This window comes from Mus musculus, chromosome 5 (assembly GCF_000001635.26).
Source record: "Mus musculus strain C57BL/6J chromosome 5, GRCm38.p6 C57BL/6J".
NCBI classification, from domain to species: domain Eukaryota; kingdom Metazoa; phylum Chordata; class Mammalia; order Rodentia; family Muridae; genus Mus; species Mus musculus.
Genome location: NC_000071.6, coordinates 120,888,711 through 120,909,092, shown reverse-complemented (window position 1 = coordinate 120,909,092; position 20,382 = coordinate 120,888,711). Strand labels below are relative to the sequence as shown.

At 46.4% G+C, this 20,382-nt stretch overlaps 1 protein-coding gene across 4 annotated transcripts; it reads left to right on the top strand.

Moving 5' to 3' along the window:
* Nucleotides 1–1,548: 1,548 nt before the first annotated feature.
* Oas1a (2'-5' oligoadenylate synthetase 1A) lies at nt 1,549–12,837 on the top strand. 4 transcript variants are annotated; one of them, XR_001784699.1, is made up of 7 exons: nt 1,549–1,799; nt 3,209–3,497; nt 7,039–7,285; nt 9,788–10,020; nt 10,621–10,774; nt 11,887–11,913; nt 12,069–12,374. XR_001784699.1 is itself a non-coding variant. In XM_006530330.4 (7 exons), exons 1-7 carry the CDS (start codon nt 1,551–1,553, stop codon nt 12,099–12,101), a joined length of 1,212 nt encoding a protein of 403 aa, XP_006530393.1. In that variant the 5' UTR covers nt 1,550; the 3' UTR covers nt 12,102–12,374. The 4 variants fall into 4 exon arrangements, 2 of the variants coding, with proteins under 2 accessions (XP_006530393.1, NP_660212.2); XR_003955645.1 differs by having other exon boundaries at nt 11,845–11,913; XM_006530330.4 differs by having other exon boundaries at nt 1,550–1,799; nt 7,039–7,223; nt 11,845–11,913.
* Nucleotides 12,838–20,382: the final 7,545 nt, after the last annotated feature.

The following is a 20,382-nucleotide window of genomic DNA, read 5'->3' as shown; positions in this document are numbered from 1 at the left end:
TGCCCTCTCTCTTGCCCACCTAAATCGTCGTAAATGGGAAACACCAGACAGCCTTGATATTGAATACCAGTCAGTTTTGTATCAGTAAATCTTCAACACCAAAATGCCCATGCCAAGAACACACAACTCAGTTATAATATTTATAAGGTGCACATCCTAGATTGGGCACATATAACATTACACTACTCCCCAGCTATAAGATTCCTTGCTACTTGCAGCTCCTCCAGGTCACGTGGTTCTGCTCCATCTTCCTCCATCTTCCCCTCTCTCTGTCCCTCTGTCTTGTCTTCCCCTCCTCCTTAGTCTCCTTCCTCCCTCTCCCCCTCCCCCCCTCTCACATCTAAAACTTCCTGCCCTGCCTTTTTTTTTTCCACTGCCCAATCGAAGGCTCTAGCCTTTCTTTGCCCACTTAAAGTGGTGAGCAGGTTCATATGGAAATCTCTTCAGTATTTGATCTGCTCCTCATCTGGGGCAGGATTAGCATCAAAATACAAACAGCACCAAGGCAATCCACTGCACAGCTAGGCACAGTGGCCACCCTGTAACACCAGCACTGAGGGGGACCAACCTGGAGGAATCATGAGTTCAAATCCAGCCTTGGCCTCACAGCAGGACCACAACAACTACGAAGTGAAAAACTCAAAACAAGTGACGAGGAGACAGAGGCAGGGGTTGGAGGTCATCAAACTATTCTGATGCAGCCTTGGGTGGTGGCCCATGAGTGATCCTCCAGGACCTGTGTCACCCAAAGGCTGACTTTCACACTTGCAGTGGCCCTGAAAGACAGCTCACTGTAATATTCACTGCTGACTTGTCCTGACCCAATTGGTGGTACAGCCTGTACTTCAACCTTGGGAATGTCCTGGGTTAAACCCCCCTCTCGTCCCGACCGCCCCCCACCCCCAGCACCACAGGGGAAAATGTAAGATGTGAGTAAGAGAGGGGGCTTCTGGGAAGTCTGAGCTTTCTGTTAGAATTGTCTGTAATCCTAGAACTGCAGGGGGGTGGGGGGAGTGTATTGGGGACTTTTTGGATAGCATTGGAAATGTAAATGAGGAAAATACCTAATAAAAAAATTAAAATTAAAAAAAAAAAAAGAACTGCAGGCCCAGAGGTAAAGGAAAAACAAAACCTTAACCGTGCTGTTCTAAAAAAAAAAAAAAAAAAAGAAAAAGAAAGAAAGAAAGAAAGAAAGGAAGAAAGAAAGAAAAACAGAAAAACAGAAAAACAGAAAAACAAAACAAAACATGCAGTTCCGCCTAAAACGTTTTCAGGAGCTGGAAGCCACAGCCACCTTCTGCAGTTTCCTGACTCGGTCTCCCCTCTTCTACTATGTGTACACATTGCCCGTAGAACATGCCATGTAACACCTTTTTTTTTTTTTTTTCCCCAGAAGAAACCCCAAGAAAGCCAGATCAGTTTCCTTATGAAAAGTTCTTTCCTAGGTGGGATCCTAAGAAAGCTCAGACTTCAAAGAACCTGGTCAGAAGCTCTGAAGCCATTGGCTGCCGGGGCCTGGCCTATTTACATAGCCCTGCCCTTCTCGGGAAATGGAAACTGAAAATCTACTTCCCATTTCAGCTAGGCTGGGAGACCCAGGAAGCTCCAGACTTAGCATGGAGCACGGACTCAGGAGCATCCCAGCCTGGACGCTGGACAAGTTCATAGAGGATTACCTCCTTCCCGACACCACCTTTGGTGCTGATGTCAAATCAGCCGTCAATGTCGTGTGTGATTTCCTGAAGGAGAGATGCTTCCAAGGTGCTGCCCACCCAGTGAGGGTCTCCAAGGTGGTGAAGGTGAGCCCTCCTCTGCCTGAGCTGACTGAATGGGGTGGGAGGGGACTCTCAGAAGCCAGACAGCCCTGATCCCTCCTCTTCAATTCTGATCACAGCTGGCGATGGGTTCTTCCCCCAAGGACCCACGTCTGTTTTGGAGAAGGAGCCTCAGCTACAGTTTGTGTTCCCCAGTCCCAGGCTAAGACCATTTCAGAGTCAGGGAAACTGAAGCCCAGGATGGCAGAGCATTCTTGGAGAGTGGCTGGTCAGGGTTGGGAGCCATGGGGGTGGGGCAGATCCAAGCTTTGAACTGCTGTGTGACTTAGGGTAACTACACTACCTTCTCCATGTCCAGTGTGCCCAGTCCACGCCCCAGGATGGCAGGGTCACATGGACTAAGTCAAATGTGACACAGAGGACAGACCAGGACATCATATGCTGCATGACTGGATTGATGGACCCTCTCTGGACTTGGTTCTGGGTCTGTCGCATCGCATTTCATGACAATGGTACCTAACTCACAGGCTCTGTGAAGGGTGCAGAAGCAAAGTTGTTTTCTTTTCTTTCTTTTTGTTTTTAGTTGATTGTATTTTTATATTTTCAGTTGTGAGTGGGGCTCTGTATGCATTACTGCAGGTTAGGTCAGGATTGAAGAGAGGGCGTCAGATCCCTTAGAGATGCAGTTACATAGGTGACTCTGAGCTGGCCTACTTGGGTGCTGGGAACTAAACTGAGGTCATCCGCAGGAATATCAACCACTTTTAACTACTGACCCACCTCTCCATCTGCAGATGTGACAATTTGTAATGCCCTCTCTCAACAGTGGCTGGTGCTCAGGTGTGTTAGTGATGATTCTCAGCATTTTATTTAGGGAGGTTCTTCTCAGTATAAATTCTTCTTTTGAAAATATTCATTTTCTAGATGTTGATCACTTTTATTATTTTCAGTTGCTCTATGATTCTATATGCTATTCCATAGTACACTGTGTTATAGTGTAACACTATTCCTTGCTCATTTCCTTTAGATCTCTCCCTTCCCCCACTCCCATACACACTTCCCTCCCCCCACCTCTCTCTCTCTCTCTCTCTCTCTCTCTCTCTCTCTCTCTCTCTCTCACACACACACACACACACACACTGACATACACAAATATAGACTCCACAGATGAACATGGATGTTTGTCCTTCTGAATCTGGCTTATCTTCTGTACCAGGAGGAGACTCTGAGCTGGCCTATATTTCCTACATAGATCCTGATGTCACTCTTCAGGGCTAACTAGTATTCCACTACACATGTGGCAGCTTTATATATCCATCCACCCATCCATCCATCCATCCATCTATCACCCTTAGTGGTGGACTCTAGTTCAGCATCTGGACTGCCCAGCACGGCTCTCCCTGTCCCTTGTCATTCTCCTCCTTGTCTTTCAGGGTGGCTCCTCAGGCAAAGGCACCACACTCAAGGGCAAGTCAGACGCTGACCTGGTGGTGTTCCTTAACAATCTCACCAGCTTTGAGGATCAGTTAAACCGACGGGGAGAGTTCATCAAGGAAATTAAGAAACAGCTGTACGAGGTTCAGCATGAGAGACGTTTTAGAGTCAAGTTTGAGGTCCAGAGTTCATGGTGGCCCAACGCCCGGTCTCTGAGCTTCAAGCTGAGCGCCCCCCATCTGCATCAGGAGGTGGAGTTTGATGTGCTGCCAGCCTTTGATGTCCTGGGTAAGCCTGCCTGCCAGAGAGCCTCAGCTCATCTTTCTGCATGCCTTCATCCTCCCTTCCAGTTCCACCTCTGTGTGTGTGCACATGTGTGTTGCATAGGTGTTCACATGTATGTGGGTGTGATCCTGAGTCATGGTTAACACAGCTCTAGAGTAATTCATCTCTATTTTCTTAAATATTTTTAATTTAAATGCATTTCATACATCAAACATATTAATACTGTTGATTATTTTGAGAATCAAATAATACATAAAATTTGTTCAACTTTTATATTCATATCCTTTCATGCCCTAAAATATTAGTGAATATTTAATACTATCTGTAACTGAGGATCCTATATCTAATGTTGGATACTAAGTTGATTCAAAACATGCAAAATATTCCTTGGGAGTTAAGCATAGTAAAAGAGCATAAATTATTTAAAATGGGTCATTAAGAAATATATTCAAAAGCCCTTATATGATACCACTGACATAGTAAGAGAGTATTTGAAAGGCATTATATATCTGTGTACATGGTCTAACAATCAGTTTACTTAAAAAAGATTACCAGTGTTTCTAGGAGAGAAATTATTTTATCAGTAAATATATTTTATAAATTTTAAAATAGCAAAAACTCTTTGAAGTTAAACATTACAAAAATGCTAACTTCAAGCACAGTGAGTAAAATTATGAGTAATATTTCCATGATGTTTGTAGAACATGATATTCAACAAACAGAATAGTTATTTTAAGGTATACTTCATTGTTCTGTATCCCTTTTCATTTCTGATTTTGTTAGTTTGGATGTGGTCTCTGTTAGTACGGCTAAGGGTTTACCTATCTTGTTGATTTTCTCACAGAAACACTTCCTGGTTTTGTTGAGTCTTTGTAGAGTTCTTTTTGTTTCTATTTGGTTTGATTATTTCCTGCCATTTACTCCTATCAAGTGTATTTGCTTCTTTTTGTTCTAGAGCTTTCAGGTCTTCAGTTTCTTTTTGAAGGTACTTAGAGGTATGAGTTTTCCTCTTACCCACTGCTTTCATTGTGTCCCATAAGTTTTGGTATGATGTGTCTTCATTTTCATTAAATTCTAGAAAGCCTTTAATTTTTTTTTTCTTTATTTCTTCCTTGACCAAGTTATCATTGAGTAGAATGTTGTTCAATTTCCATGTGTATGTGTGCTTTCTGTTGTTTTTGTTGGTATTTAAGACCAGCCTTAGTCCATGGTGATCTGATAGGGTTCATCAGATTATTTCAGTCTTCTTGTATCTGCTGAGGCCTGTTTTGTGAGCAATTATATGGTCAATTTTGGGGAAGGTACCTTGAGGTGCTGAGAAGAAGGTATATTCTTTTCCTTTAGGATGAAATGTTCTATCAATATCTGTTAGATCCATGTGGTCCATAACTTCTGTTAATTTCACTGTGTCCCTGTTTAATTTCTGTTTCCATGATCTGTCCATTGCTGAGAGTAGGGTGATGAAATTTCCCACTATTATTGTGTGGGGTGTGATGTGTGCTTTGAGCTTTAGTAAGTTTCTTTTATGAATGTGGATATCCTTGCATTTGGAGCATAGATGTTCAGAATTGAGAGTTCATCTTGGTTGATTTTTCCTTTGACCAGTATGAAGTGTCCTTCCTTATCTTTTTATGAAAACTTTTGGTTGAGAGTTGATTTTGTTTTATATTAGAATGACTACTTCAGCTTGTTTCTTGGGACCATTTCTTGGAAAATTGTTTTCCAACTTTTTACTTTGAGGTAGTCTGTGTCTTTACTGTGAGGTAGTGCTTTTACACTGAGGTGTGTTTCTTGTGTGCAGCACAATGCTGGATCCTGTTTACACATCCAGTATGTTAGTCTATGTCTTTGTGAGGGAATTGAGTCCATTGATGTTAAGAGATATTAAGGAAAAGTGATTGTTACTTCTTGTTATTTTTGTTGGTAGAGGTGGATTTATGTTTCTGTGGCTATCTTCTTTTGGGTTTGTTGAAAGATTACTTTCTTGCTTTTTCTAGGGTGTAGTTTCCATCCTTGTGTTGGTGTTTTCCATCTATTATCCTTTGTAAGGCTGAATTTATGGAAAGATATGTGTAAATTTAGTTTTGAAATGGAATACCTTGGTTTCTCCATCTATGGTAATTGAGAGTTTTGCTGGGTATAGTAGTTTGGGCTGGCATTTGTGTTCTCTTAGGGTCTGTATGTGATCTATCCAGGATCTTCTAGCTTTCATAGTCTCTGGTGAGGTCTGGTATAATTCTGATACGTCTGACTTTATATGTTACTTCACCTTTTTTCCTTACTGCTTTTTATATTCTTTCTTTGTTTAGTGCTTTTGGTTTTTTGATTATTATGTGATGGAAGGAATTTCTTTTCTGGTCCAGTCTGTTTGGAGTTCTGTAGGCTTCTTGTACGTTCATGGGCATCCCTTTCTTTAGTTAGGGAAGTTTTCTTCTATATTTTTGTTGAAGATAATTACTGGCCTTTTGAGTGGGGAATCTTCACTCTCTTCTATACCTATCATCTTTAGGTTTCATCTTCTCATTATGTCCTGGATTTTCTAGATGTTTTGGGTTAGGAGCTTTTTGCTTTTTGCATTTTTTTTTTATTTTGTGTTAATCTTTTCTTTGGTATCTTCTGCCCCTGAGATTCTCTCTTTTGTCTCTTGTATTCTGTAGGTGATAAGCTTCATTGTATTCTAGACCCTGACACTGAAAATAAGCCAGTGAAAGAGAGACCTCCCTGGTCACTGAGGGACTGGCTTCTCTAAGCTGCATCCTTGTGTGACTTTGCCCTGTGTCAGCATCACAGTGTGATGATGTGGCCTGCTGCATGTCACACGTGTGCACACACTTAAGGCACAGCCTGCCTAGACTACTCACACGTGTGCATACACCTACACTAATATCTGTTGCACATACACTGTACAAAGTACACAGGACACACTCTCTCTCTCTCTCTCTCTCACACACACACACACACACACACACTGAGGAACACTGCCGTATCTTGTTCTTTTCAGGGCTCAAACAAACAAAACCACACCATATTAAGTCACACACTACAGAAAATAGTTCAGTGAAAACCCAGTGAAACCTTAGTTTCTATACACAAAATAGGGCAGATACTCTGTCAGCGTGAGACATGATATACCAGTGCAGCCGACTGCCCCACGGTAAACTTTGACACATACATGAGTGCACAGCGTTGACAAGAACCATGCAGAAGATGCTGAACCCAGATACTGGATAATGGTTGACCATTATCGGACAACCGTGTGTGTGACCACAGTGTGCTGGTTCTTCCCACCACTGTCTCCAGGCCTGCAAGAAAGACCCTCTCACTAGAACAAACTGGGAGCATGGACTTTGTAGTGCACAGCATGTGTGCACTCCTGAGGAGTGGTGGGGCTGATGGGTAGTTGGGAGTGAATGTGGAGTGATGTCTGCTTTGGAGAAACTCTGCGTGTTCACTGAACACCATAGGCAGTGATTCTAGACCTGGGGAGACTGAGGAACCTCATAGAATGGCTGAGATATTAAAATGAATGAAATCTCCTTTATAGGTCATGTTAATACTTCCAGCAAGCCTGATCCCAGAATCTATGCCATCCTCATCGAGGAATGTACCTCCCTGGGGAAGGATGGCGAGTTCTCTACCTGCTTCACGGAGCTCCAGCGGAACTTCCTGAAGCAGCGCCCAACCAAGCTGAAGAGTCTCATCCGCCTGGTCAAGCACTGGTACCAACTGGTAAGGCATCTGGCCCAGCCACTGTGGGCTTCATCTGTACAGAGTGTAGACACAGGCCACAGGTAATGTATATTCTAGTTTGCTTTCTTTTGAGGTCATAGCTTTATCATGTGGTCAAAACTTTTCTGGGGAGGAAGGATATTCTTATGTTTACACATCTAAGGCATACTCCATCATTGAGGGAAGTTAGAGGAATAACTGAAGCAGAGGCCATGGAGGGATTCTTCTCACGGTTTGCTGTCCATGGCTCACTCAGTGGGCATTTCTATATAGCCCAAGGCCACATTCCACTCATGGCCCCAACAACAGTGGTCTGTTTCCACCCACATCAATCAGTAATTAGTAACATGCCAATAAACTATCCAAGCCAGTCAGATGGATAGTCATTTTACTGAGCAAGATGGACTCCTGCCAGATGAGGCTAGCTGGTGTTTAGTGGACAAAAATTAAGCAGCACAATTGACCCCTTTTCAACATGGCACACAAACAAATCACAGTTGAACCATAACCTTTCCCTTCTTACTTGTCCCTAAGATCACATGTCAGTATCACATCATAAAACCCAATGGAGTTTTAAAGTCCCCAAATTAAAAACCAAACCTAAAGAAACTATGACACTTACAAAGATTAGTTTCTCAATGGTGGGCTCATATACTATTAAAAACACAAGTTAAATACTTTCTTACTGCAAGAGGGAAGAACCAGTTCACTGTCACAATCTAATTAAAACGTAACCAAAGCCCAACAGAGCAAAAGGCTCAGTATCTGATATCTGGGACTCACAGTTCTCTGACCTTCTCAGGCTCTGCCATCCACAGCACACACAACACACCTCAGGCTCAGGCCAGCTCTGTTCTAACATTGCTCTGTTCCTGGCAGTTGTCTCCTGTCCAGTATCTCAGGGCCTCCACTGCCATTGAGGCTGCCCTTTCACCAATGGCTTCTCCTGGCCTCTCTCAGTGCCAGGCCTCAGCTGCTTCCCATGACCCCTCCAAACCTGCAGCTCTCATGAGACTAAAGCTTTAACCCCTGGGAGACCTCTCTGTAGTTCTAGGTGTGTCTGCCAACTGGAGATGCTGCCTTAGGATCCCTGGACCACAGGTACTGTTTTCTGACCAGAAGAAAACTCTTTCCAAACACTTGACCCCCGTGGTGCAGGTTTCTTCTTAAATAGAGTTGGTTTTTAGCCCCAGCTGATGAGAAATTGCTGATTCTTACTCCAAACATAGCACACAAAGAGCCAAGGTGGGGTCTTTGCTTTTCTCTGAAACTTCACTCTAGCCACTGTCACCTGCCTGCTTCTCAGCACTTCTGTCTTCCAAGTTCCCACAAACAGAGTCCACTCTCAGCTCTCAATAGCTTTTCAACCCAAAGATGAAAAATCCTTTCTCAATCCTCCCAAGGACCAACATCGAGGAGGCATTTTCTCAGTTGTGGGTCCATCTTCTCCAGATGACTTTCTCTGTGTCAGGTTGACAAAAAGAATAAAATTTGGCAAAAAGCAGTGAGAAAAAAAAAACAATGTAAAAGAAAAAGTGGTGGAAAGGAATCAGAGGGGAGGGAAGGGGGTGACAGAGAACCAGGGGTGAGTGGAAATGGGGGGAGATGATGCTGTAGGAGGGACAAAGAATGGGGAGGGGTATCTGAGAGGAGGGAGGATTTTCCTTGCCTGTTCTAGGTGATTTCTTCTAGTCCACTTTCCAATCCGCTAACTCTCTCTTCAGCTGTGTCTGATTCACTGTTCCATGGCTGCTGCTTCATTTGAGTCTTTGGATTTTTCTTTCATCTTTGGCTAACCCTTCATGGCACCTTTTAGACTTTCATTTTCCTGACTTGTCAAGCTGTGTTTTTAAATGTGTGATTTCTTGTTATATTCTGAGTGTTTTTTATATGTGTGTGTTTAGAGCTATTCATAGGAGCACATGTTGTGTATTTGGGTATGCATGTTCATGAGCATTTGAGGGCAGAGTATGAGGGCAGGTCAACAGGCAATCCCCACCTTGTATAATCAGTCAGGGTCTTACACAGGACACAGCATGTGCTGAATCAGCAGTACTGGGCAGTCACACAGCCTGGGGGACCCCCAGCTCTACCTGTTTGAATTGGGATTAGGAGTCAGCTTCCTCAAGAGCCTGACACTCATGGAGATGCTGAGGATCTGACCTCCAGTTCTCACCCTTGCACAGGGAGGGAGGTGCATTACTCTTAACCATGTCCCTGTCCCCATCCCAGTTATTTCAAAGCCCAGGATCAACCTTCAGTAGTAAGTACTCCTTATGTCCCACTCCCACCCTCACTCCTAGCTGTCACTCATGGTGTCCTGATTCCTCCTGTGCCTGCTAATGAATGCTGTCTTTGTGGAGCACACAGTGTCAGTCTCAACCACTCAGCTCTTGACTATAGCACAGGATGGTCCAGAGACTGAATCTAAGTGAGTGGATGTGGCTGCGTGACAATAAACCTGCAATTCCTTTATCAGATGGCAGCTGAATTGAGCCTGTGAGAAGTGTCCCCCTCACCAGAGCTGAGAGACCCATATTTTCTCATTGTGTTTCTCTTCTCAGTGTAAGGAGAAGCTGGGGAAGCCATTGCCTCCACAGTACGCCCTAGAGTTGCTCACTGTCTTTGCCTGGGAACAAGGGAATGGATGTTATGAGTTCAACACAGCCCAGGGCTTCCGGACCGTCTTGGAACTGGTCATCAATTATCAGCATCTTCGAATCTACTGGACAAAGTATTATGACTTTCAACACCAGGAGGTCTCCAAATACCTGCACAGACAGCTCAGAAAAGCCAGGTAGTGTCCACACATGGCTTTGCTCCCCATTGGTACCAGGCTGCACTTGTGTGGGGAGCTCTGTCTAGGAAGCATCTCCAGCACTGGGCACTGTCTTGCTGTCACCTGATTGACATGAGGTCCTACAGCCCTGGGAGGCAGAGCTGGACTCTCCTGTCTGCAGATGAGGAGACCAAGGCTCTGACATTGTCAAAATGAAGCAGCAAAGGATGGGGAGGACATGGAGTGAAAACTGAAATATTCCAGCATAAATTGAAGTGATTAGCAAGCTGTAAATAATAGAGTACTGTGTCACCCTAGGGGGTGACATGTCCTGATCCAGTGTTTGATCAGTTTTCCAATGAGACTGGCTGGTCCAACTCTCCCCATGTCACAGATCAGGGAGCCTGTGTGTCACAGGACACACAGCTACTAAAAGATAGAGTATTTGAACCCAGGCCTTATACGTCATGCCAAAGGGTCCCTCCAGGCTTACCTTACACGGTGGGGCCCAGACAAAGGAGAGACTTTAGAGAGGGATGCTTTGCTAGGTGCCTCTCCTGCCCCTGTCAGTGTTTCCTGGGGCACTGGAGAGCTGAACAGTGCCTGTCTCCTCTGCAGGCCTGTGATCCTGGACCCAGCTGACCCAACAGGGAATGTGGCCGGTGGGAACCCAGAGGGCTGGAGGCGGTTGGCTGAAGAGGCTGATGTGTGGCTATGGTACCCATGTTTTATTAAAAAGGATGGTTCCCGAGTGAGCTCCTGGGATGTGCCGGTGAGACCCCATCATCATCCTGTCCACTTGCACACAGCTTCAGTCACTCAATCTATTTGGAGATTATTCTCACTGAGATGTGGTCTTTTGCTAAAGGACTTCACTCTCTGTGGGGGGCCAGCTGATAACCTTATTTTACAGCCATTTCAGCACCATTCAAGCTATCATGGGCTGGCAAGATGACTTAATGGGTAAAGGCACTGCCAACACTGAAGACCTGGGTTTGGTTCCTGGAACCAATATGGTAGAAGGAAAAAGACAAATCCCCCATGTTGTCCTGTGACCTTCATCTGTGTGCTGCTACACTCCTGGACACACACAGAAACTCACACAATGCACACTCATGCAAATGCACTTATATTTACACAAACTCAAACACACATACACAGAAACACACACTCATATAAAACACAGACATATACATACATGCATACATACATACACACACACACATGCACCCACACACTGACCCTCATGGAGAGAGTGTAAAGGAGATTCAGAACTGAGGCCACTGGCTCAGGGACATTCAGCTAGTGATTGGCAGGGCTGGAATCCTTTGGACTCTGAAGCCACTGTCTGGTCCATGAAGCATCCTGTCTTCCCTGACTCATTGTCATGTGACCAATGGGACTCAGCGGGGCTGTGTCACAGCTACAGAGGCACAGAGGGACCTGCACTTGAACTTCTCCCCTCCTGGGGCAGGGTCTGCGTGATGCTAGGGAACTGATGATGTCACGTGTGACCTCAGGGTGGGGATGAGCATGGGTGCAGTGATGTGGGGAAGAAACCTTAGGAGGTCAAAAGGAAGTGAGAGGGGACATGGAGGGAGGCAGCTGTGGGAACAGTGGCCTGTAGTGCTGTCCTGCAACTGAGAGGGGGCTAGTCCATGTCTCCCACGTGGCAGATCTACTAATGAAGAAGGGCCCTTCTGGGGGGTCTTATGTACCCTTAATGGCATAGTCATAAAGGAATCTTGATGGCCTTGAGTGTGCTGCCCCCTTTCTGAGGAGCACCAGGTGTATAGTCATGGTACCCCATAACCAGGATTTATTTACACCCCCTTCATGTAGGAATGCAGGCTCCTGACACGATTGTGTTATTTTTCATTGCAGACGGTGGTTCCTGTACCTTTTGAGCAGGTTAGCATTTGTTCTTTGTTGTGGTTGGTGTGAGGTGGGTTTTTGCTGTGTGCCCCAGGCTGGCCTGGATCTTGGCATTCTCCTGTCACAGTGCAGGGGTGACAGCAGGGTAAGCTTGATGTTTTGACCATGCTCTACCTTCCCTCCATCCTCAGGTAGAAGAGAACTGGACATGTATCCTGCTGTGAGCACAGCAGCACCTGCCCAGGAGACTGCTGGTCAGGGGCATTTGCTGCTCTGCTGCAGGCCCATGACCCAGTGAGGGAGGGCCCCACCTGGCATCAGACTCCGTGCTTCTGATGCCTGCCAGCCATGTTTGACTCCTGTCCAATCACAGCCAGCCTTCCTCAACAGATTCAGAAGGAGAGGAAAGAACACACGCTTGGTGTCCATCTGTCCACCTGTTGGAAGGTTCTGTCTGACAAAGTCTGATCAACAATAAACCACAGCAGGTGCCGTCATGGTGTGTGAACTCTGAGGAGTGGGCCATACAAGAACAGTGCAGGTGTGTGAGCGTGTGTGTGCCCATGCACATGCGTGTGTGTCTTCACGGTTCAACTAGATGCATTTAGTGAGCACTTACTACATATGCTACATGATTCAGATGTTCAGCAGTGGTTAGAGCAAAGCCTAACTGCTAGGCTTTTTGATGCAAGTTGGATTGGGATCCTTCCAGGTCTCTTCTTATACATACACACAAGAGAGGAACCCTTGGTTTCTTCTGCCCATGACCCCAAGACAAGATTCTAGCCCTGCCCTATCTGACACATTAGCGGTTCTCTGGCTACACATGGACATGGAACACTGAGATTGTGGCCTGTGCTCTCAGGGTGCCCTTGAGTGGCTACAACATGCAGGCTGGGGGACCATAGATATGATGAAAATAAAAGGTACCTGGAATTTTTGACACATGTAACTTTGAAACAGGGTCATTGGTATCAACGATCAGCTTTATCACATTTAGTTAAATCACAATGATTGTGGCTTCCTTTCTGAGACATGAATTCATGATGTGATACATGCAGTCCTGGAACTCACAGGAATCCTCCTGCCTCAGTCTCTCACTTGGTTTTGGAATCACCCCCCCCCCACACACACACACACCCTTCCTCACAGAGACCTAATGGTCCCATCCATCAGTGTTGTGAACCATCTGGTCATTTCTCAGACTCAAAGGACTCATGTGTGTACTCGCCTCATGCACACCTGCTCACTAGAATTCAAGGCATTGTGAAGGACCACCAGCTCTCAAAGCCTTCTCCTGGCACTAATACCCACTCTCTGAATAACTCTGTGTGTGTGTGCGCGTGTGCTTGTTTGTGTGTCCTCCCAGCCCATGTTCACTCAGTTTTTACTCAGTGTCCCTCACAAAGAGGAGTGCCAGCATACCGGGTGTAAGAAGATTCATGTCCCTGTGCTGTGTCCTTTATCTGAGCCCTCGGGGGACCCAGTGTTGCTCGTCTATGATTTCAGTATTGCTCTTTCTTAAGCGACCCCAGACACACAGAGTCGGTGTTAATAATCAATCTCCAGGGCATCCCAATGTCTCTTGCCAAGCAGCGGGGAATCAATATGTCAGCTTTCATGGACTCCATGTGAAAGCAAGCCCACATGTGATGTGTAAGGGCCACACCCCATTTCCCCATGAAGGACAGCATGAACCCTTGTGATGACCTTTGAGAGCCTCCCCAATGATACACAGCAAGGAGTTAAACAGCAGTGTACAGGAATGAGCAATGGGCAGCTTAAGGGAGGAGGAGCCTCATGGTGGCTGGATCGTTTCCATGACAACAGGGATGCAGAGTCTCTCAGAGGGAGAAAGATGTCCATATTTGCTGCAGACCCTCTGGGCCCCTTTGTCTGCGTGGAAAGGGTCTCTAGTCTCTGGTCGGCAAAGCATTGGATGAATTGAAAGACAGATGCACACAGGAGAGGATGTGTAGGATCTGAATGTAATTTGTCAAATCTAGCATCAGACTTTTTATGCAGAAGACAATAAGGAAGTTGGGTGACACACCAGCAAGGTACAAAGAGGTTACTGGATTCTTACATAAAACAGAGGAATGCAAACACAGAAGGTCTAACAGGAACCACCTGGGATAGAATTCATTGTTAACAACTGGGATCAACAAGGGCTCCACCTAAGATTCACTTAATCTTAGAAGCCTGGGTCAAGGGCTTCGTGCCCTTGCCATAGTTCCTATTTTAGAGTCCACCTTCCCCTTAGGCCATTGTAAATGCGTGTGTATGGGTGTAACTCAGCTATACTCTTAGAAGCCAGGTGTGAGGTTTTTACTCTCCTAGGGCAAGGGCTTTCACACCCAAGTAGTGGTTCTAACTAGGGAGTTCCTTACTAGCTAACCATCTCATGAATAATGCAATACTCTAAAACCACAGCCCATCTACTTCCTAAACCATTGTAAATTCCTGTATATGGGTGCAACTTGGCTTTTATTCTAAATGGTATTGTAGTACCAGAGGCTATTCTGAATGTCACTGAATAGGCAACACTCTTATTGAATTCCAAGCCCATGGTCTTGCTCAAGGACGTTTTAGGATTGTTGGAACACTGGCAGAAGGCTTTAGCTATGTCAGAATTCAATCTTAAAAGGCACTTATAATAGGATAATACTGAAAGAGAGCATGTGGATCCATACACTAGATTAACTCGGAAATGGAAAATTAATGTATGGGTTAGAGAGAACGCCAGACTCCAGGAGTAAGTTTCCGTGAAACTCTTCTGCCTCAGTGAGTAGCTTCCAAGCCTCTTGGCTTGTCAAGCTGACTTAATAATTTAATGACCAGAGTGTGTGGCACATAGTTGACACTTGCATATTAGAGCATCTGACTGCCATGTTGTGCAGCATCATGCTTGCTCCAGACTGGATCTGACAAGATCCCTTTGCCCTAAGCATGGTGCTCATCCCTGCTCTTCCCTAGGGATGTCCTATGGTGCTGACTTACCATCCACCCTGGGCAGGGAAGTGGCAGGGTTTGACAACAGACACTTTGGGGTGCCAAGCCCTGTCTTCAACTTTGACCTTCTGTCGAGGTCAGACACTCCCTTCTCTCCAGTGCCCACCCTCTCGGTAAGTAGCATATGCCCACCAAGGGCACGCACTACTCTGTCCACCATGGTCCCACAGGGTTCTGTTCCCCAGGAAGCCTCTTCATCTACACTCCTGGTTTCAACACTGAAACTGGATTCAGGTCAGTAATTGGGGGAGGGATCCACTCTGACAGCCACTGCCCTCCTCCCAAATCAACCCTCAGGGTTCCTTCAAATGGCGCATCTTCATGGCCAACTTCACTAGCCTTAGATGTACGTGGACACACACCTTTGGGTGCCTGTGTGAGCACATTTCCACAAATGTCTGCAGACTGCTTCCCTGCTCTGTGGCCATCTGTCAGCTCACCTCATCTGTGCTGATTTGACTGCATTCACAGGGGTTATAAGACATTTGGGAAGATCAAAGCTCAGGATGGTTAACTGACTTTTGAGCAGGTTACAAGCACACATAGTGGAGGAAAGAAGGGATCTTGTGCTCGACTCAGGCAGGAACCTGGTGACTCTCTGGCAGGCCTGAAAGCCCACCCTCACCTCATACTACACACACACACTACACACACTACACAAACACTACAGACACACACACACACACACACACACACACCATGGGTGTGCACTTTAAGACACTTGTCCTAGCTTCCTGGAGTATTCAGTATTCTGCTAGCAGCTTTTGAAAGGAAATAATACTTGAGACATGTGATTCATGTAATTTGTGTCAAATAGCCCAAAGAGTTGTTTGTGAGCTTTGAAACCTGGGGCTGAAAACATAGCAGAACAGGCCAGGACATGCCCGGGCAGGCCCATCGTCACATGTCCTGACTGGCCTAGTGCCTCCCTATCTCCCGCCCTTCTGACAGTCTGTTGATGTTTAAATGAACCAATCATGTGAAACCAAGCCAATTCCTCCCCCAGCCCCACCCCTTTTCTATAAAAACCCCTAGCTTCCAAGCATCTGGGTCGAAACCACTGTCTCCTGTGTGAGATACGTTTCGAACCGGAGCTCCGCCATTTTGGCTCCACCATGTGGTCGACACCTCTGTCTCCTGCGGGAGATATGTGTCGGCCCAGAGCTCTGTCATTAAACTACCTCGTGCTTTTACATCAAGATGGTTGTCTGTTTGTGATTCTTGGGTGCGCGCCGAACGACAATTGAGTGGGGGTTTCCCCACTAGGTTCTTTCACTTTCAGATAAAAATGTAGAACTCTCAGCTCTTCCTGCACCATGCTTGCCTGAATGCTGTTCCCTCCTTGATGATAATGGACTGAACCTCTGAACCTGTAATCCAGCCCTGATTAAATGTTGTCCTTATAAGAGTTGCCTTGGTCATGGTGTCTGTTCACAGCAGTAAAACCCTAACTGAGATACCACAACTCATAGGTGGATTTAAGGGATTTTCTTAGGAAAACAGCAGAAGCCATGGCCTTTTCATTCAGGCCAGTGGCTGGCCCTTAGCAAAAAGTAGTCTTCATGGCCTGGCTGATATCAAAGCCACCTTGATGGATCCTGACCTTGTCTGAGGGAACTGGGATGCTGAAGGCCCCTCCCACAAGAACCAGGGTGGGAGGACGGGAGGCTGAGGGTCCTGAGCAGGTCTGTCTGAGAGCCAAGCTAATCCTGCTTTAGATAGTCTATGACATTTATTTCCTGTGTGTGAGCATGTGAGGTCAGAGGACAGCTTGTAGGAGTCGGCTCTCTCTCCTTCCACCACAGGGGTCCTGCCATCAAGGTTAATGACAAACACCTGTACCCTTTGAGCTATCTCAGTGAAGCAATTTGCTGCTGTTTATGAGACAGGACCTCTGTTATAGGCTGGCTGTCAGTCCACTTACAGCTATCCTCCTGCCTCAACCCCTGTTGCTAGCATTATACTGTGTCACTGTGCCCAGCTGATCTATTCCACTTTTGAGCTCTCCCGAGCCTCTGAACAAGGGTCACTCATCTATGCAGACAACCTCTTCAGTAAGTCTGACTGAGTCAGGGAGTGCCCAGGTCCCAAGGTGTAAGACCTGGATTTGCCCTCTTGGCCACATGTCCAGCAGCTGCTGGAGACATGATATCCTCAGGAGCCCCCTGAGGGGATCTGACCAGCTCTGCAGAAGTGGTTTGTGCCTCTTGAAAGGCAAAATATAGTGGAATTGAATATCCTCCTGGACATTTTGTATACTATTCTTTGAAGTTATCATAATATACCTTCAATATATTTTATCAAATTTACCCCCCCTTTCCTCCCAAGGAACACTTCCCCATCCCAAATTAGTGTGACTCTTTTAATGATTAAACCACTGGATCCAGTCCATGCTTCTCATACACAGGTGTGAAGCCAACCACTGGGAAGTGGGTAATCTGCCAGTGACCACACCCCAAGGAAAAAGAACTTTGTCCTGGATGGGTTCAATGCCAAATAAACATAAGCTAGAGTCATGGAGAAGCAGGAACTGTAGATGAGGGATGCCTACATAATATCAGGTATAAAGATGTAAGGAGCAGCCTGACATTTATCCCTGGGGCCTGTGATCGCCCAGTGGTGGCTTCCCCACCTGATGTGCAGTACCAGGTTGGAGTGTCCTCCTGTGGAGTGGTCCTCACATCCAGTGAGAATGTGTCCAGTTATTCCTTAAAGAATCCCTGCCCAGTGACAGATCTAGCCAGGCCAGTCCTTATTGGCAGGGTTCCCTGCTGGGTAAGACACAGTGGCAAGCCTGAATGCCTGTTAAAACACTGAAGAGAGCCTATGGTCATTTTGCTCTGACTTGCCAACATCACTAAGTTCTAATTAGATATTCAGCCTTGGAGAGTCTTTAGGACCCACGTGGCTTTCTGTCTTGTTCTTCTTCCCCTTTCTCAGGAAGTTCGGTTTATAAGACTCTATGGGAGGTGGGGAGGGCAGCTGACTCTACCCAGGATCCCGGAAAGGGCTCCTGAGTTGCTCCCTGAGGCAGGGACCTCTTAGCCAAGGACAGAAGAACTCAGGACCTCAATCCAGTTGCAGAAGTGGAACAGCATGCAGGGTGCTGGGAACAGACTCTGCAAAGACCCAGAGGTGGTAACAAAAATCAGAAGAAACAGAACAAGAGTAGTAGATTCTGTGTGTGAGACAGACCCAGAATCACTGAGAATCAAGGGTCCTGGTGGATCCCAGGTTGCAGGGACAAACTGTGTAGATTTGTCTGTGGAAAAGTGACAATGGGGTTTAAAGAGCAGAAAGGCTCTGGGTTAGAAACCCAAAGTCCAGACATCAGCAGGTGGGTCCTTTCCAGTGTCACAATCAAGACTCCACCTCCACCTGTGTCTTCAGCTGGCTGGAGCCATCAGTCTCAGCCTCTACCCTCCCACCACACTCTGTGCATTGAGCCCATCAGGAAAGGATGCCAAATGCCTCAGGACAGGGCCATCCAAATGAGCAACGTGGGACCCAGGTTTGCTGTGTGTCCCAGGTTCTGACTCTCCTTGCCAGTGGGGTCCAGATGTCACCAAAACACAGACATGGCCATGCCAAGACCAGAGACTGTCCATGTTTCTCTGTGGGGCTTGAGAATGAGGTATAAGCCAGACCAGAAGGGGAGGGCAGGGTCTGGGACAATTGCTGTGCTTCCAGGGCTCCTCTGCTGGAGAGGAGGTCAAGGGTGGGGGGAGGGGCTTTGGTCTGTGTCTCCCTTCTCACCATGAGGGAGCCACTGCATGGCAGACCGGAAGGTGAGAACCAGGCCCAAGAAGAGCAGGGTCTGGTCCAATGGGAAGCTAGTGTCCAGTGTGAGTGCTGAAGGGGCTGTAGAAGAGAAAAGGACTTACATGGGAATCTCAGTGAGGCTATGATGGGTTCACAGCTTGGCAGGAGACCTTGGCCATGGTTTATTAAAACCATGTTTCTGGTGGTGTTTCAAAGGGGCAAGGCTGGAATCATAGAGCAGCATTCCCATGTCCCCCGAAGGCTCAGATAGAGCACCAGGCAGTGTAAAGGGCTCTGAGTTCATGGGATATGCATCTTCTAACACCCATGGGCATTTGGGCTTCTGGTCCTCAGGGCTGCTAGACAGAGAACTGAAGGAATGGGGGCCAGGGAGACCCACCCCCTCCCCCTTCAGAGAGATCAAGAGTCAACATTGGGGACAGGAATAGGGTATGGGGAAAGGAGAAGTGGGCTGGGAATGGTGGCTCTGAGAAGTTTCCCACCTTTTTAGTGAGCAGCACACCCTCCCAAGTGGACAAAGCACATGTGGGGTCTTCTGTGGCTAATGTCTCTGTGTATTCACGAGATGCTGGTTCAGCACACTGACCTGTGGAACCATTAGGTCTCTGTGTGATTTGTGGTGACTGTGTGTGTGTGTGTGCGTGTGTATAATTCCAGAAGTTGGGACCCCGAGATACCTGGAGTTCTGTTAATTCCAACCTGGATGTATAATAAGATCCAGTTAATAGGGAGGAAAAAAAGAGAATAAAATATGGAAAGAAGGAAATTAAGAAAGGAAGGAGAGAGAATAAATTAGTTTGGGGTTTGAGTCAGTGCACTGTGATTAGATTCAGTGCTTCAAATCTCATCCTCACATGGACAACTAAGTCTTAAAGTCATCATTGGTTCCAGATTGCTCGCAATTTCATTTTCCTGCACTCAGTAGACCTCAGTGTCTCCAGTGCTCTTAGTGTTGAGTCTCCAGCCCCACAGTGTTGATTTGCTAAGGAACAAATTCCTCACCCCCTCATGGGTCTTTATCTGTATATTTACAGAAGCACATACACAGTAAACTGATAGTCTTGCTGAATGGTGACAGTTTAGCATAGCGCCGTCTATCTCAGCTGCCTGAGCCCTCATGGTGACATTTTGCCGTAAGTATGAGTTAACACACATTGCACACGACACTGTAATTTGATAAATCCTAAGCTTGGACAGACTAGGCTTGGGGAACAGTAGCAGCTCCTTTCTTTTTGCTGGATACCAAAAAAAAAAAGAGGCTGTCTGACCCTGGTTCCCAAGGCTGGCTTGCTAAACCACCCAAAACAGTCCTTCCAGAGAAAGCCTGGAGGTATCTCTCCAGTTCCACAGGCTCTCTACCCCTGTGGCTGGTCTGCAGACCTGCAGTGGCCACTCCGTGCTGTTCTGCCCTCTCTCTTGCCCACCTAAATCGTCGTAAATGGGAAACACCAGACAGCCTTGATATTGAATACCAGCCAGTTTTGTATCAGTAAATCTTCAACCCCAAAATGCCATGCCAAGAACACACGACTCAGTTATATTTATAAGGTGCACATCCTAGATTGGGCACATATAACACTACAGTACTCTATTCCCCAGCTATAAGATCCCTTGCTACTTGCAGCTCCTCCAGGTCACATGGTTCTGCTCCACCTTCCACCTCCTCTTCGTCCATCTTCCCCTCTCTCTGTCCCTCTGTCTTGTCTTCCC

Bases quoted from the DNA above. Each gene is read 5' to 3' on its own strand.
- Oas1a (XM_006530330.4), top strand. From the start codon at position 1,551: ATGGAAACTGAAAATCTACTTCCCATTTCAGCTAGGCTGGGAGACCCA. The intron at 1,800-3,208 runs GTGAGCCCTCCT...CTTGTCTTTCAG, and splicing joins GGGTCTCCAAGGTGGTGAAG to GGTGGCTCCTCAGGCAAAGG. The intron at 7,224-9,787 runs GTAAGGCATCTG...TTCTCTTCTCAG, and splicing joins TCAAGCACTGGTACCAACTG to TGTAAGGAGAAGCTGGGGAA.